The following is an 18,018-nucleotide window of genomic DNA, read 5'->3' on the forward strand; positions in this document are numbered from 1 at the left end:
CAGGAATGAGAAGGACAGTGATGGAGAGGGACATGTGTAAGAGGCTTTTACATTCAAAAGTAACCCATAGGATATGAAAACTGGGGAAAATCCAGTCTCATACCACCACATAAAATTGAGAATTACAACACTCTTAGATCTGCTGGTTCTAGAATGACAACTTATTTCACATAAAAGAAAACAGCTATATACACACTACTAAGTAGTCTCTGTGGAAGAGTTTGCATCATCATTGCCTTGTATAAAGAGGGTGACTGAAGCTTAGCATCAATTTACAGAGTGAGTTGAAGCCAGCAGTGAGAAGTGGCTAATGTATTAAATAGTAATTATCATGAGAGGAGAACTCTAAGACACCCAGGGGACCATTTGGAACCCACTGGAAAAGGCAAATACAATGCACATACAGATGGGAACGGTCTTCTTCCCCGTGGAGCTTGCAACAACCTTTATTAATAAGGAAAGTACAGGACTATCTTTGCAACAGAGGAACTTACAGGTGGACCAGGGTTTCCAGGAGCCCCCGAGAAGCCGGGCATTCCAGGGTGGCCCTGCAGAAAAAAGAGAGTTTCTTTACGCATTATGCACATTTCTAGTTGTATAAAAGTTAACTGGTGATTGAACATTGTGAGGCAACATCAAAATGAGACAATACACAGAAAGCTGGTTATAAGGAAGTAAAGAACCATGGCTTTTTAAAGCAAAACCTTATTTCTTAAAGCATGTATTTCAGAAATAAACATAGTAAAATTTAAGGTGTACTTTTTCTAATGTGTACTTCAGTCTAAGCTAATGGAAGATGACAACAGATACTGTGGAATTGTACAAGGCAGGAGGTCAGGCAGGAAACCTCTTTAAAAGAGTCTACAAATCTCATTGAAGTGCTTATTTGCACCTTAAGCTATTGACTCAGCCTTTGGCAAAATTGACTATGAAAGTTTGCTCTAATTTAGACCATCCTCCTCTTTCCTGTGGCATCTCAGTCTCTTCTAAAAGAAGTCATCCTTACATTCATCTTCTAAGTCAGACAGAAACACTGGCTTTTTCAACCCAAAGACATCTGACCTCCCAGATCTCATCTAGGCATTATCCAGTCAGGTATTGTAGAGAATAGACCGCATTTGATCTAGAGGTGAGGAAACCAATCATACGGGAAGGGTTTTATTGGAGATAGGGATGGAAGCCTGTGGAAGACTGCTATAGTTCCACTGTTCAGCATAGCCCATTTGAGGTTTATCAGTGATGAAGAGCTCCCACCTTCCTCCTCTGCCTTTGACAAGGATATTCCTCTACAGATGTCACATGAGTTATTGAAGGAACAATCACAGTGATGGCACTGCTGGAAAGCACACACTGTTTTTACCTGTTCACCTTTTTCTCCTGCATCCCCAGTCATACCACGGTCTCCTTTAGCACCCTGATAATGAAAAAAAAAAAAAAAAAAAAAGCCACTGAAAGTCACTTAGATTCACTATTGTATCAGCTTTTAGACCTATTTCATAAAGCACTTGGAGATTTGAGCATTAAAATCACAAATTAGGACTGAGTCCTGCTTGCCCTCCTCTTCAATTCTTCCCTAGACTTTCACTACTAATGTTGGAGCCAGGAATATATGTGAAGAATGGCCTTTGAACAGTCCCAGCATAGCACATTTTTTTGGTGATGTAGTCTCATGTACATGAAGAGGACTTACACCTCGTTAGAAAGTAGACAGGTTGTTAGGAACTTCACTAAATCGGATATCGCTAAGGAATCATTTGGCCCAACAAAGGTGTCCACACTATGAGCTAGTAATCTGCTCTCCCTTCAGAGAGAGCTGCAATAAAATTTGCATTTCTAAGGCCCAGTGAGAAAATTCATACCCAGAAAGTGCCTCTTTCTCTTTCTCTTTCTCTTTTTCTCTTTCTCTTTCTCTCTTCTTTCCTAGCGATGACAGAACAGAGACAGCTAACGCAAGTGTAGGTGCCTGTATTACCAATGCTTAAAGTAAGGCAAAATGAGTCTCATACAGTGAAAAATACTGAGATGATGAAGAACAAATTATGACAATGCACTAATGAATTACTGGCCGTGGAAATAATATTCTGGTTAGAACATGGGAGCTAGGAGACAAGTGGGGGGAGGGAAGGCTGCTATTTCTTAATTAAAAGAGGCCTAATTCATATTGCCAGAAGGCATGAAGCTGCTCATGAGCAAAGATGTGCAGTTCTACTGCTCTATTTCAAAATAGGACCTAGCACTAGTTTGGATGGTGTTAAGAAAAATATACTACATCTTCAGAAGTGCAGAGCTCTTTCAGTCTTCCTCTGAAAGGATCCTCTTAATGTTAGAAAGGAATCGCAAAGACTGTCTTTGTGCCTTCTTAGGGGTCTTACGTATTTTCTTTTAACATTTGCAAACTCTGTGTATCTGCCTTTTTACTGAATGCAAGTTAGACTGTTAATCAATTACTTGATTTTACTTTACATGCACATGTACAGTTTAAAATTGGTCCTGTTACTTCACCTAAACATTCAATCTTGCTGCCCAAATCTCTGATTTCTCATAGCATATAAGAAAGCTGCTGACATGGTGTATCTCAGACTACCTCACATTTCTGCTAGTTATTATCTTTATGGGTTACTGATTCCTTTGCAAATTTTATCCTGGAACATACTTTCATTTTGATCAACCCTATACTTACTTTTGAGACTCTACTGCCTTCCCTACCACACTTTTAATTGCAAGATATAAGATTAATTCATGACTCTCTATTAACTTGTCGTACACTCATAAGTGCAAATACAAAGATGTTAAAACAGTAGAAGCTATTTTAAGACAGTAGGTCAGTAATGTGGGCAAGTCTGGAGGAAACTGTGCTCCATCATGAAATCATCTTATCTCTTCCTTCATTGATTTGTTCTGATTTATTTCAGATTAGGCAGTTGTAAAGGTTTTGATTGTGACCAGGCACTGGCATTGTGAGCAGACTGATGCCAGACCTCTTCATGGGAAATGCTTGAAATGTGACATTATTAGAATCCTTCAGACACTGGAAGTTGGCCTGTGTCCCTAGACTGTTAGGCAGAACTATATAGTTGAAAGGATTTTTCCTTTATTATTTATATATTTATATAAAATTCCTATAGCATGTTTCAGGAAATATTCAGTCCGTGGATAAAACCACTATGGCAGATAGTGCATATAGAGTCCGGTAGGCCAATGCATCATCCTTAATTTAAATGATTCAAGCATACAGTATTCAAAGAAGAGAGGGACAGGCAGGGTGGCTATTGCTGAGGCTTTAATTTCTTCCTCAACTGATTTGAATTTAAACTTACTCTCAAGTCCTTATCTGTCATCAAAACACCAATGTAATGGAATTCAACATCAAAAATCAGGCCCTTCACTCTGTGCATGTGTGTGTATGCGTGTGCGTGTGAGAACAACTGGACGGTAGCAGACATTATTTAGGTAATGCAGTGTTCATGTGGGGAGCTGTGCAGTTCTGCTCGCATGTGGCACCCAGTGAATTGCCAGTACAGGGCCCACCCAGCAGGCCAGTCCTACCTCTTTACACATAGATAGATACCACCAAGATCTTGTGTTAGCCAGTGTACTAACTAGTCACAAATAAGTTTTTTAAACAACTAAAGAAAACCAACCAACCTTTGGGCCATCAAGCCCAGGTGGGCCTGCAGGACCTCTGGGACCAGGATTCCCCTGCAACGCAGGAAAGGTAGAAGTAAACACTAGTTTAGACCATTGACTCCACAGACATCTAAAAAAGATTCAGTAGGTTGCTGATGAAAAAAAAAAAAAAATCGACCATCCAAAAATGTTATAAGAAAACCAAGTTTATAGCACATCCAAGGCATGGTCACTTCCCCAGCTCTCTTACCATTTTCCCATCTTGGCCATCTCTACCTGGTGGTCCTCGGAGACCTTTATCACCTTTGAAACCTGGGATGCCTGTTAGTCCTGGTGGGCCAGGAGGGCATTCACTGCACACATCCTAGGAAGGAAGATGGAGAAATAAATTAGCCATAGATGGAAGGCACTTAGCAGACCCTACAGACACCCATTATGAATGCAGCAGTGTGGTGCCAGTATAATAATACATAGCTTGTATACAAGCTATAATACAGTTTGACCACGCTGGGTACGATCTGGATCACTTGGCCTTACAGAACCGAAATTAGGGCAGTGTGGAGCAGAAAGAGGGTCAGCATCTGAGCTCACACGTGCTCCCATGGGAAGTTCCCTATCAGTTCTAGTTGGACAGATCCTAACTGACCATCCATGATCAGGAAACCAAGGAAAAGCTTCTCCTAATGGGAAGGTCAGAGAACCACAAAGCAAGACGACGAAGAACAACCTCATTCTGAAGCTACAAGACTACTAGAAAACTGTCTACACCAGTTTGCAAAAGCTGGGTTACTGCTCAGAGGGCAGATTGCTAGGGAAAACCCAGGTGGAGTGCAATGTCAGAAAGGGTGTTCTGCATGTTTCTGCTTGGTATTTTTTCACTCCACGCTTGGTGCAGATCTATATAAAGCAGCACCTTGAAATCCCAGATGAAATTAGGGCTCTGTTTTAAGAACTGAAACTGTATTCAGCACCTAGCATGGTCAAGGAGAACTCATCCTATGGAGTTTGTGAAGATCAAGTGAATGTCAGTGTCCTGGCCAAATTCTGTCACAGAGAATTACTACCTCCCTCCTTCCAAAACTTCTTGAAGCATTATCTCAGTAGTCTTCACATTTCTGCTATCCTCAGGAAATTATATACCATGGGTATGGCATTTCCATTTCAAAAGCAGACACCCTTTAGCAAAAGGGGAGTGAATCCTGCCTGTAAGAGACAGCATAGCGCAACAGGCAGCTCATCAGGCTGAGAGTTAGGAGGCCTTGCTCCAACATCCAGCTCGGTCAATGATCTGTTGTAAAATTGTGGGGTAAACTGTCTTTCTAAGTCTCAGTCCCTAAATGCATATTTATCTACTTATATGTGCTCGAGAAATGCTCCAAACAACAGAGCCCTAATTTCATCTGGGATTTCAAGGTGCTGCTTTATATAGATCTGTACCAAGTGTGGAGTGAAAAAATACCAAGGAGAAAGAATATGCAAGGCATACTAGTATGTTTAATCAGAACATAATCAAAAGAGGAAAACACAGGAACCTTAAAATGACCTCATACGCCCAAGAATCAGTCTCTTGCTATTATCCTGATCAGAAATCCCCCAAAATACCCTACAGTAAAATCTCCAGTAAAATATTTGGCTCTATAAGACAGCTCTTTGATGAAGGCATTTTACAGTAGCAATCTTAAAAGGGTCCTTTTGTTAATGGGATTGGTATAAAAAGCTGGAGGTTTTAGTTTCTTTTAATCAATAAGGCAGGATTTCTTGCCATGTCCCAAGACTGCTTAAAAATCTCCCATCTCAGCCCATGTAAATCTGTAAAGATTTTGCAGTCAACACCTATCAAACACTGACATTTCCCAGACAACTCTCTCATGGACACTAAAAGCAGACCGACAGATCATCGTTTTGGAACATGGGTGCATCGGGGGTTAATTACCTGCATTCTTTTAGATGCGCCATGCAAACTAACTTTGCACCCAGAGTTCAAGACTACTCAGTCACGGTTGAAGGTACATGTGAAAAATCAGACATTTTATTAAAATGTGTTCAATTGTCTGGTTTAGGTAAAGCAACTGGACAAAGTTTATTTCTCCTTGGGAACGCATGCCTCTCAGAAAGAGCTGAAAATAACAGCTTTTGCAAGATACACAAAGTTATAAAGATCTTTGTAGGTCATTTCACTGCTAGGGATAATCAAAAGGCATTGCGTTTTGATCTCCGGTATGTGATCTAGTGTCCCAATATCAGTGTAAGTAGGAGACCTGCAAGCCTCAAGGTTTGACAGAGTGTTTAAAGGCACCTTTTGCACTTGTAGCTCAGACACTTTCCCATCACAGAATGCTAGTCAGATGTGAATCAAACGTACACTTAAAATCCCACCATCATCAAAAGGAGATTACCTTTACTAAGAGATTTATGTCCTCTGGTGAGAGCAGGGGTGATGAACCCTGTGGAATGAGAAATTCATTAGCTTAGGCAATTTTAAAAGGCATCAATGTATAAGAAATTTTCCTGAACGAGCTTATGGACTCTCGTTAGTTTCCTTTGCCCTGCCTAGAACTCACTGGACCGAAAATGTACTTCCTGCCCTCTATCATCAATGCACTTCATCACACCTGAGATGAGTTCTTGCTGAGGGCACTGCATAGTGGTGCTACGAAAGTGCCTTTAGAATTTTAGCTCTCATTTACATGCAGGATATCCAGTTATTTTCATACTATTCCAAAGCCATCACAGGTATTTTTATCATAACCCCTTAGTGGTTCCTAGGGTTTTTCCAGTTGCTCTGCTGGGAAAAGCAGCAGTGGAAATGCACTGAAGTGCACTTCTGAGGTGAGGTGTAGGGGTGAAAACTGAGTTAAAAGGAAGATATAATACAGAAGTTAAGTTACATACTGGTTTTCCAGGAGGTCCTCTCTCCCCTGGGTTTCCAGGTACACCCTACAGATCAAGAGAAAGAAAAAATTATAAATGATCATTAAATAACCCCCTGGTTGCTCCCACACTATGCTGACTGCTCTGGACTAGCACATATTTTACTTTTTTCCACTAAGCACCACTGCTTCTTGCACATGACAAACAGTAAACTCCTTTAAATATCTGCAACTTTAACATCGTCTGAATCCCTCCTAAATCTCATTTATCTACCATGTGATTTTGTTAAATTCATTTGAGTCACACGAAGACTGGAATTGCTTTAACTTGTCTTCTGGTCACAGGAAACACTATGAACTGCAATAGTGTGAAGGATGAAGCTTTAAATCCCTTAAGACACCTGTAACATTCAAAATCAAGACCTTGCTTTGCACAAGCTTTGCAAACAAATCCCTTGCACCTGAAATAGCAATGAGCCTTTTTGCTTGTTTGTGGGGTTGTATTGGTATCAGTTTCCCTGAGGTGAAGGCGTAGACATGATGATAAATTCCTTAGAATTTAAGGTCCAGGAAGTCATGGTTTGGAAAAAGGACACTCCCACACACCCCTGAATGAGCATCTCTTGCCTGTCATTAGCAAGTCATTAGTTTGTGAAAAGAAAAACAAACCGACAACAAACCAAACAAAACGAAAGGTTATTTTTGAATCTTTCATAAAGTAATTCTCAAATGGGAAACCAAATCTTTTGAACAGGATAGTTGGTCACTGTCCAGATTGTGACAGAAATCTGCATTGCAAACATCCTTGCAGTGGTGTTTTAAGTTGGACTCGGTGAGATTTCCCCAGACCGTTCTCTGTTAAATTCCTGTATCCACCTGGCTGTCACTCTGTGTCATCACTCAAGCATATGTGTGTTCTATCCATACTGAGTATCTTAAAGAACATACAAAATATCTTGTATCTTAACCAGATACAGAAGGCTGCCCTACGTGACCATTTTTGCATCTGCAGGAACGGTTTCTACTGACCATTTTAACACATCTTATCTGTGTTCAGTTTTGTTGATTCTGCAAGGATGCACCTGGAGAGGTCTCTGGCATGGTGCCAGATTCCCCAGTGAGGATGTTAATCCGAGTAGTGGTTTTCAACAGGTCTAGGCCCAGCAGGGGCTGTTTAGGTGACTCTGAGACTATCCAAAATTTCCACCTGGAAAGCTGCTTTAAAACTTGGCCAAATTCTTTGCCAGGAAGGAGACTGGTATTCTGTTCATCAGGTGGTCCGTTCTCTCCAATCAGTTCACTGTATTATTTATGCAGATGACCAGATGGGGAGTTACTTGGCTACCTGGGGATTAAACATTTAAGTGCACTGTGTGTGCACACAGGTGAAGCTGGGATACCCTGCTACGCCATGATTATAGCTATAAAGCAAACCTGAATTTCATCTGTTGTCCTGGTTTCAGCTGGGATAGAGTTAATTTTCTTCTTAGTAGTTGGTGCAGTGCTGTGTTTTGGCTCTGATGTGAGAGCAATGTTGATAGGACACTGATGTTTTTAGTTGTTGCTGGGTGATGTTTTACTGAATCAAGGACTTTTCAGTTCCTTGGGCCCTGCCAGCCAGAGGGGAACATGTCCAGGACAGGTGACCCAAACTAGCCAAAGAGGTATTCCATACCATATGGCATCATGCTGAGTATATAAACTGGGGGAAGAAGAAGGAAGGGGGGGACATGTGGCATAATGGCGTTTGTCTTCCTGAGTACCCGTTACACGTGCTGGAGCCCTGCTGTCCTGGGGGTGGCTGAGCTCCTGCCTGCCCATGGGGAGTGGGGAATGAATTCCCTGCTTTGCTTTGCTTTGTGCACAACTTTTGCTTTACCTATTAAATTGTTCTTATCTCAACCCTTGAGTTTTACATTCGTTTCCAATCCTCCTCCTCATCCCTCTGGGTGGGGGGAGTGAGCAAGCGGCTGTGTGGGGCTTGGTTGCCGGCCGGGGTTAAACCACAACATCCTTGTATCTCACTTATAACTGAAATCTCGTACCTCTTGCTAGAGGAGAGAGAAAATGGGAAAATACATTGATTCTTCTTTTCCTATGTCCACATTAAACACTTCAGGGTGAACAACAACCCTTCAGTTACCTTGACTTTAAAAGCTTAAAATTAAACACAAACTGAAGTGGAGCTGAAGTGGAACTGAAGTAGTACTGAACTCCATGGATGAAAGCTTGTTTCCTGAGGAACTAAACCTTCTACAGGTGGGAACCAAGAGAAGATATGGCCTGAAGGAGATTCTTAGCTCATAATTCCCCACAAGTGTCCTTCTGAGGAATTGAGTAAATATAAGGAAACATTATACCAATTTATAGTTTTGCTTTTTCCACAGAGCAGCTATGTGAATGTAGAAGATTGTGGGATGTTCCCAAAGTCCCTTCTCTCTCACAGATGCTAACCCTCAGGTCATGCTTCTGGCACCCTCTGCACTGTGGTTCTCAACCACTTCTGTAAGTGGAAGGAGGGTTGCCTAAATAACAGTTACACAGATTGTGCATTCCCAGACCTACTTTGTTCAGGAAGACACACAGCACTTGCTTTAAGGAGTGCAAAGCAACGCAAAGACTTGAGCCATGACAATCATCTTGGATCAGAAAGCAACACAGAAAATTCAGAAATGTCTTTCATGCTGACTAATAACGTAGCTATAAATAAGCTATTTCTACCACAGGGCTTGCTGACAGCCTTTTGCTTCTGGATCTGGAACGTGACATGGTACTAGCAGTGGAATTTGAGCGTTTAAAGAAGAATATAGGAAAAGACTTCTTTTTTATTAAAAAAGATACAGAAGGGAGTGACTGAAACTGAAATCCTGGGAAAGATTTAAGCGTGGCTGTGATATCCATATGGTATCAGACTGCACCGAGATGAAAAGGGATGGGCCTGTTTTCTTGAACAGTGTATGATGTGGAGCTGGTGATGTCTTTAATAGGGTCCAAATAAGCCAGGGTAAGAAATTAAGCTATGTGCCACGGCTGACTGTCCTGGTTTTGGCTAGGATAGAGTTAATTTTCTTCCTAGTAGCTGGAACAGTGCTGTGTTGTGGATTTAGGATGAGAATAATGTTGATAACACACTGATATTTTTAGTTGTTGCTAGGTGATCTTTATACTAAGTCAAGGACTTTTCAGTTTTTCAGGCCCTGCCAGTGAGAAGGGTGAAGGGACACAAGAAATTAGGAGGGACACTGCCAGGACAGCTGACCTGAACTAGCCACGGGGATATTCCATACCACAGAATGCCACGCTGAGTGTATGAACTAGGTGGAGTTGGGTAAGGCTTTGTGATGGCTGCTGGGGGACTGGTCAGCAGGTGGTGAGCAACTGTACTGAGCATCATTTGGGTTTTTTTCCCATTTTGGATTTTATTCCTCTCCCTCACTCTCCTTCTCATTACAATTTTTATTGTTATTACTTTTCATTTATATATATATGTTTATTATATTAATTTTCATTACTATATTTTATTTTAAATATTTAATTATGAAGTTGTTCTTATCACAACCCACGAGTTTTACCTCTTTCCCAAATCTCCTCCCCATCCCTCTGGGGGTGGATGGGGAGTGAGCAAACAGCTGCATGGTAGTTGCTGACTGGGGTTAAACCATGACACTGACAAATCTGAAAACTACTGTATCCCGAGAAAAGCCAAACAGTTGAAAGGCACAGGACTGCAAAAAGAGAGTGTTCTTTCAAGAATGCTTATCTGAGCTGAAATGAACAAAGCGGCTGTAGGATGATGGCACTCTGACACATTGTATTCTCAGAGAACAGGCAACTGGAAGCAGAGTCCAAAGTAGAGGAAAGTTTGCTGGACTACAGAGGCCTGGAATTAGAAAAGGCTGACAACAAGGGCCAAGCTGCAAACATTGCTCAGAACAACATGAAAATGCTAGAAGGAAGGCCTGGAGGGTATAACTGCATCTGACAAGCTGACTAACAGGGAGGGAACTGGAAAAGAGAAAGCCAGAAAATTAAAAAAGTACTTAAAAGACTCTGCCAAAAAACCCCCTGCATGGCACAGAAAAGAGACGCTGCTAATGCAATGTGGGAGCATGCACAGACCCAAATAACAACCAGTATTGGAAAGCTCATTAAGTTTGAACACTTTCAGGAGTTTGCAGCCAACAGCAGCTGGCACAAAGTGGAATATCCAATGGCTGGTACAGCATAGCAGTGCTGGAAAAAGATGTCAGCAATGAGGAGGCATGGTGCACAGGATACAGAGTACTCTGTCAGTCTGCAAAATGTGACACACAGGAATGGTCTCTAACATGGAACTGATGGAAGCTGTGCAGATGACATGCTGAAAAACGATGCTCAGGTAAGTGATGTAAGTGAAAATAAAAAAGTGTATAAGGAAACCAGTCACATAGGCTTATGGTGGGCTAATTCTATTGCAAGACTGAAAATAAAACTTGAAATGCAGTAGTTTAAATAGGTTATAAGTCACAGGAATAAAAAGCCAATAGGAGGTTTAATAAATGTGCTCTGGTTTGGGGTGTATGTACCCTAAAATGAACACAAAGGTTCCTTGGAACTGCCCTTCGAACTGTATAGGAAAATCAACCCCAGAACAGAAAACTTTGCTTTTCAGATCCAATGGCAGTAATGTATGCATCCACAAAGTTTTTGTAATTATGAAAACAAATGCAGGGGAAGATTAACTTCCTGGTAATACTGGAACTTAGTTGTCATAATTAATTAACATAATTAAAAGTGGTTAATTAAATGTTTATGTTAATTAAAATTAGCTCAATCAAAATATAGAAAGACCCTATTAAATGGGTGCCCTCACTGCTAATAGCAGGACAAGAGACTGTCTCATTCAGATTGTTTTCTAATCTAGAGGAACTGAGTAGGTCTGTTGAACAGAAACATTTTATTTCCCAGCAGACAGACAGAGGAGAATGGATGCTTCCCAAAAAACATGTCGTGTAAGGATATTTGGCCAGAGAGTGTCAATTCCTTTAGGGGTATGTGGTCAAGGACATTTTTCAGTGCGACAAGGGAAAATAAAGAGGAAGCCATAAATAAGAACATACAGGGACATAAACCTGGCCAACAAATAAGGCAGGCAGTGATGGGAACCAAACCTGGACAGTCACACTAATCGATGAAGGCATGCGGGAGTGTGAGAATGTTTATTCCAGCAAGGTTATCTGTCCTGGGAGCTTGTCAATTTGGAAACTAAAGGAAAAGGAGAAAATCAGAAACAAAATATACCAAGACACAGACCTAAGAAGAAACAAATCATGCCACTCACACTAATTGATGGGCTATCAAGAAACCACAGGCTGCACTTCCAGGAAGATCAACCTGGACTTTGCAAGGGATAAGATTGCAAGACGGGGCGGGGCGGGGGGGGGCGCTGAACAGGGAGGGGTGCAGGAACTGATAGAGTGATGGAGATGCATGATGCATGGGAGGACAGGGAGGACATGCAGGGGAAGAGGGAGCAGAGAGGAACAAACGGGGGGAGACAGAAAAAGGTGTAGAAGGGGCCTGTCATACGTAAAACGGGGCTGGTCAGTGCAGTTGTCTGGCTGGTCCCTGCACCTGATCACCATGGTTTGTTCTATCATCTCACTATCTTCTTAGCAAAGCTTTTCTTAACTACCTCTCTGCATAATGTATGTGTGCTGCAAGGACTAAGTGCCATCTACTGGTGAGACCTGTATGCACGGGGAAACTGGTGCCAGCTACTGGAGTCAGACCGGGGGTACGGGCTGCCCCAGCCTCCGTTGTTGTCAGCTACTGGAGTGAGTGCAGGGGTCTCTAACCCCCGGCCACTGGGGTGGGAACGGTGTGTGTTGCCAAAACCACCTACTGGGGGGACCAGCATGAGCAAGGTGAGTGAGGGGCTCCATGCCGGTGGCTGGCATGCAACTACAGGTCACAGCTGATGTGCCTGGTGCTAGCTGGGATGAGGCGAGTATCTGTGTTTTCCCCAGTCCTGGCGTGTGTGTGTGTAGGGGGTGTGTATTCATCAGCATACTTCAAGCTGGACCAGCTGGCAAGAAGGGGGACTTGGGTCCAGGCCAGGGTATCAGGTGGGTGAGGGGTCCATACCAATAAGCCCAGGGGGAAACATGAGTGTGAGGTGCACAAGGGACAAGTTGAATGTTGCATGTTTGCAGTGGCCATCGGGCTGGACCAGCAAGCAAGTAGAGGACCTGTGGGTGGGTAAGGGGGTCTGGGATCTGGGCAGGGGTGTGAGGACAGAGGGCTGTGCCAATGCTTGAAGGATCCGCAGACGTGTGTGTGTGTGTGTGTGCCACCACTAGTGACTTTCTGTCTCTGCTGGCGGAAAAGGAGGAAGGGACCTGGCTGGCTGTGTTTATGCTGCATGTGAATCCTGTATGTAGATGCTGTTGAAGACGTGCCTCATCTGTGGCAACTTATGTGATCAGCCACGTCAGTGTCCTCTGTGTCTGTGTGTCCATGGCTGTATCTCTGGGATTCATGCACAGCTTCATTACTGGTTGAACCTGCAAATGGGAAAGCAGCAGCTGCATCCCCCTACCCCTGGTCCTGGGCACCACAGGCCATGCAGGAGGGACCTGGTCTGGAGCAGCTGGAGGAGGCGGCCATGCACATAACATCACTCAACATGTAGAAATATTTTTTTGTAACTCTCAGAATATAAGAATCACCAGTTTCTCTGATTATCTTTTTTTAATACTCAGTACAGGAATACTACCAGCTTAAAATGTGATCTGGATAGTATTTTTTTTTTCTTCACAAAAGCAAGTGTAAGTAATGTTGAAGTAATTGAGAGCATGAAAGTAGGCACAATACGTAGTACTCCTGTTATGGAACAAATTAGTCCTGCTACGCAAAACACAAAGACCACAAAAAACCCTAGAGAAAGCACTCTTCAGGCTTTAAGAATTGGAGCTTTTGTTATCAGAAAAAATTTAAAATTTAATCTAAACACAAGAAAATAATGTATATGGTACAAGACAATATGTCTCAGCTTTGTCCCAACAGAAGACAACAGAAGAAGGGATTTATGGACATAATGAACTCCAGAGGATGAACACCAAGCCAAAAGGCTAAGAGGAACAGAACAAAACTAAACCAGCACATCTCTACTGTAAAACTAGACAATGATTTTCAAAACCTTGGACCATCCTAGTAACACTCAATGGCTGTGGTTGAGCATGAACACAATTTTCAGGGAAATTAGATTCGAGCATTGGCAAATTGGCAAATCTTGAGCACTTACACTTTTGTTTTACTTACATCCTGGCCAGGAGGCCCCTGTGGTCCAGGGATACCAGGTACACCACGGGGACCCTGGTAGGGAGAGAACAGACATACCCAATAACAGGAACAGTACTTATAAGGCGCTTCTTAGCTGAAGAGAAAAAAAATCCTCAACCCAACAGTTACTGGGGAAAAAAAAACTGACTAGAAATTAAACAACTATGAGAGAGTTTAAGAAAAAAAATTAAATCTCATATTGCACTATCACAGTATCAGTCATTACTGTGCCTCAAGGTACTTCACATGCATCACTAAAGTCAAGCCTCACATACCTTGATTGGAAAGGTAATAATGACTCTTTATAGGAGTCATTATGTTAATTTTATGATCACAGAGAAAATATGACTGCGCACAGGACTGCAGAGGAGAAAAGAAGGCCCATTCCCTCAGTGCCAAGCTAACAGACTGGGTAGGACTGGCTGTTGTGCTGGAAATTCGTGGCAGTGTATACTGAGACCACTGTACACAATTATTTTTTTTCACACCAATGGATTGCGTCCTTTTAAAACTGCATGTTGAGGAACTAAATGTATTTGGTCAATACTGAAATGCATTCATTTGCATTGAACAAATACTGAAATGCAAATTATATATGTATATATCATTTGCATATATACTTATATGCATATAAGTAAGATATAAGTAAGAAAAATGCTTAAAAATTGTTTATTTTAAACCTTTGAGGCCTTGGCTATAAAGCATAGTGTACCTTGAAATACTTTTTTGAATTAAGGGTTAAACAAGTAACTCAATCTTTCTTTTGTAGGGCTATTGATAGGTAAGGAAAAGTTGTCACCATGCCAAGAGTCTCAACCAGCTCTTTCTCACAATTTAATACAACAGAAAAGTAGCTAGTAATGGAAAAGAGAAGTCCCCTTTGGATGGTTAGCCACCCTGTGACCGTACCAGCCTTGGAAAAAAAGAAACTAATTAAACATGCCTTCATGAAATCACCAGTAAAAACACAATTAACGCGGTTGTGCCCTCCTTATAAAATCTGTGTGTAGTTAGAAAGACATACTGTACCAATGACCCTTTGTCTCCTGGGGGTCCCATAGGGCCCTGCAAACAGAAAAGACACAGCAATCAAAACAAGTTAAATTTAACACCCTCCCTTGTCTGATCAGGGTGGGTCCTGAAGCACCAAGATAAAACAAATTGGAGGAGGAAGGTCAAGGAAAAGGAGAAAGTCTGACATGCTGCTCACACAAACGCTGTTGCAGTGCGCAGTACTCAGCAGGATGTTTAGGGGAAGGATCAAAAGCAGAGTAAGGAAGAAATTGAGGTGGATCATGGAGGGAAAAGTGTCAGAAAAAAAGAAAGAAAAGAGGATCAGAGGGGCCAGCTGTATACTAACATGATGCTTGTCTGACTGAGCCCTGCACTTCATCACCAGTCATAGAATCATAGAATATCTCAAGTTGGAAGATAACATCATCGAGTCCCACTCCCTGCTCTTCACAGGACTACCTAAAACTAAACCATATGACTACGAGCATTGTCCAGGTGCTGCTTGAACTCTGACAGGCTTGGTGCTGTGACAACTTCCCTGGGGGAGCCTGTGCAAGTGACCAAGCACCCTCTCAGTGAAGAACCTGTTCCTAATGTCCAATGTGAACTTCCCCTGATGCGACTTCATGCCGTTCCCTCATGTCCTATCACTGGCCACCAGAGAGAGGAGATCAGCACCTGCCCCTCTGCTGCCTCCCTTGAGGAAGCTGCAGGCTGCGCTGAGGTCACCTGTCAGCCTTCTCTTCTCCAAGCTGAACAAACCAGGTGACCTCAGCCATTCCTCGTAAGTCTTGCCTTCAAGGCCTTTCACCATCTTGGTCACACTCTCACATAGTTTGATGTCCCTCTTCTGTTGGTATGCCCAAGACTGCACACAGTGCAGAGGTGGGACTGCACCAGTGCAGCGTAGAGCGGGACAGTCACCTCCCTCCACCAGCTCACAGTGCTGTGCTTGATGCGCCCCAGGACACCGTCGGCCCTTTTGGCTGCCAGGGCAGCTGTTGACACATATTCAACTCTCCATCAACCCAACCCCCCAGATCCCTTTCCGTGGGGCTGCTCTCCGGCCTCTCATCCCCCCATCCGTGTGTATAACCAGGATTACCTTGATCCAGGTGGAGAATCCTGCACTCGTTCTTGTTGAATGTCATATGGTTGGTGACTGCCCAGCTCTCTAGTCTACCCTAATCTGTCTGTGAGGCCTCTCGACCCTCGAGGGAGTCCACAGCTCCTCCTAGTTTAGTACCATTGGCAAACTTACTTAATGTACATTCAATTCCTGTGTCCAGATCACTTATAAAAACATTGAAGAGTGCTGGCCCTAAAACTGAGCCCTAGGGAACCGCACTGGTGACTGGCCACCAGCCTGATGTAACCCCATTTACTACATTCTTATTAAATCATGTTTGTAACGCTCTTCAGCATGGGTGAGCTGATGAATCTGAGCTTGTGTGGTTGAATCTTAGTGAGTTTCAAGCCAGATGAGTTGGTGAGTTGGAGAGGTCTGAGTGCCAGCAGCTGCGGGGTTGTGAGACTATGAACCCAGGGGGCTTGCAGGTCTGGGGTGCCAGCAGCTGGAGGACACTGGGGTGCAGAGGCCTGGGTACTGGGCAGAGTAGTTTTCCAAGACCAGCTGCTGGAAAGATCCATATTTCATGTATAAATTCCAACAGTGGCCTTCAAACCTCATCAGCCAGAGAGGAGGAGAGGGATCGAGACATTCTTGCTCATATTTCTGAATGCTGTTAAGGTTTTTCTTAAGTGTTGATAAAGGCATTATTCACTGCATTGGTCTGTGTGGCCGTACACATGTGTGTATGTGTGTGCACTGAGTACACATATGCCCATTGGCAATATGTGCTCAGCCTGGCTCCTGCCTGGACCTGGGGACACAGAACCACAGCACCCTCGTATCTGTTGGCCCGGACTGGAAAATTCCCCCAGGTTCTGAAGACCACTGTATTCAGCTAACTGTAACACAAGGAAAAGCATCTCATGGGACCTGTGTGCTCTTTAAAAGACGTTAAAGCAGGGAGTCTAGTGGGCTTGCATATGCTATTTTTGGGGGGATGCAACTTAAAAATGTGCAACTTGGTGAGCTGCTAGAAAGTATCCACTTCTACAGGAACACCACAGAAGTGATGCAGTACCCATATCCAGCACGGATGAGTCAAGCTGGCTTTCCAAACACACCTAAAACAAGGCTTGAACTCACATCTCTGGGGCTGTGTTTGAATAAATTGGCTTGCACTATGACTCCTCTCCCTTTGGTTTCTATTTCAGGCACATTAATTCGCAAATCCTTGTACAGTCCTCCATGCAAGACGCTTTAATGCTCTGCTCAAGCAAAGGCTAAATACATAATTCTGAACCCATAGCAATATGAACAGGGCAAAGCAGAGCAAAAGCAAAACCCTTCTACTTACGCAGCACACACGTTCTTTAGGCAACTTCAGCCTAAGTATGTGAATCGCCCCATTTCTCCAAGCAGTCCCCTCTTCTGCTTATGGTTCAGTTGGGAAGAACACATTCTGCTAATACTCATTTTATGGCTCTGTGTTCTTTTGCAGACAAAGTGAAAAAATCCTCATCTCTATATACCTTTTTTTGCAGGGAGCAAAGCCTGGGAAAGGCTAAGGGCGCAGAAGGAAACAGGGTGAGGACTCCAATTAAAAAGAGTTGCTGGCTCTCAGCTCTGAAGCTGAAAGTATTATACACACAGTTTTGTCACATTGCTAAAAAGGGTATAGGCTGACACCTTTAATTCAGTGTGTTATAGGCACTGAAGCAGCTCCACAAACTTTATTCTGTTTTTTTCTGTGGGACTCAGTCTTTGTGAAAACCTGGTGGATTCAAGGTTATACACTGTTTTACAAATTCCAGAGTCTTTGCACTGGAGCTGAGGTTACGATGAGTCTACAGTGGGAAAAAACATGAGTCTACAGTGGAGAAAATAGTCATAATAGCTGGCCAAAAAAAAATATTAAAATAATAGTGAAGCAGATTAAATAAATCAAATCAATCGGGAATAGTGTGGTATGTAGATGACTACTCCTCCTGACAGTGGTCAAGCAATCATAACACAGAAAAAAGTAGTCTTCTGATGTGAGACAAGTGATGTCTACATTTGGAGTCAAGTTCTTAGTTGTTTGTGTTCACAGATATGCAGAAGCTAAAGCCCCAG

At 42.8% G+C, this 18,018-nt stretch overlaps 1 protein-coding gene across 1 annotated transcript in view; it reads right to left on the reverse strand.

Annotated features, from left to right (window-relative positions):
* The window catches only part of COL22A1 (collagen type XXII alpha 1 chain), a 237,305-nt gene that overhangs the window by 22,913 nt on the left and 196,374 nt on the right, over positions 1 to 18,018 (reverse strand). Inside the window, exons 42-49 of the mRNA XM_055706167.1 lie at positions 14,850 to 14,885; positions 13,800 to 13,853; positions 6,520 to 6,564; positions 6,024 to 6,071; positions 3,878 to 3,991; positions 3,646 to 3,699; positions 1,361 to 1,414; positions 495 to 548 (exon numbers count right to left, since the gene is read on the reverse strand). Coding sequence (XP_055562142.1) covers positions 495 to 548; positions 1,361 to 1,414; positions 3,646 to 3,699; positions 3,878 to 3,991; positions 6,024 to 6,071; positions 6,520 to 6,564; positions 13,800 to 13,853; positions 14,850 to 14,885 — 459 coding nt within the window. The remainder of the gene's footprint in view (positions 1 to 494; positions 549 to 1,360; positions 1,415 to 3,645; positions 3,700 to 3,877; positions 3,992 to 6,023; positions 6,072 to 6,519; positions 6,565 to 13,799; positions 13,854 to 14,849; positions 14,886 to 18,018) is intronic.

This window comes from Falco cherrug, chromosome 3, assembly GCF_023634085.1.
Source record: "Falco cherrug isolate bFalChe1 chromosome 3, bFalChe1.pri, whole genome shotgun sequence".
NCBI lineage: Eukaryota > Metazoa > Chordata > Aves > Falconiformes > Falconidae > Falco > Falco cherrug.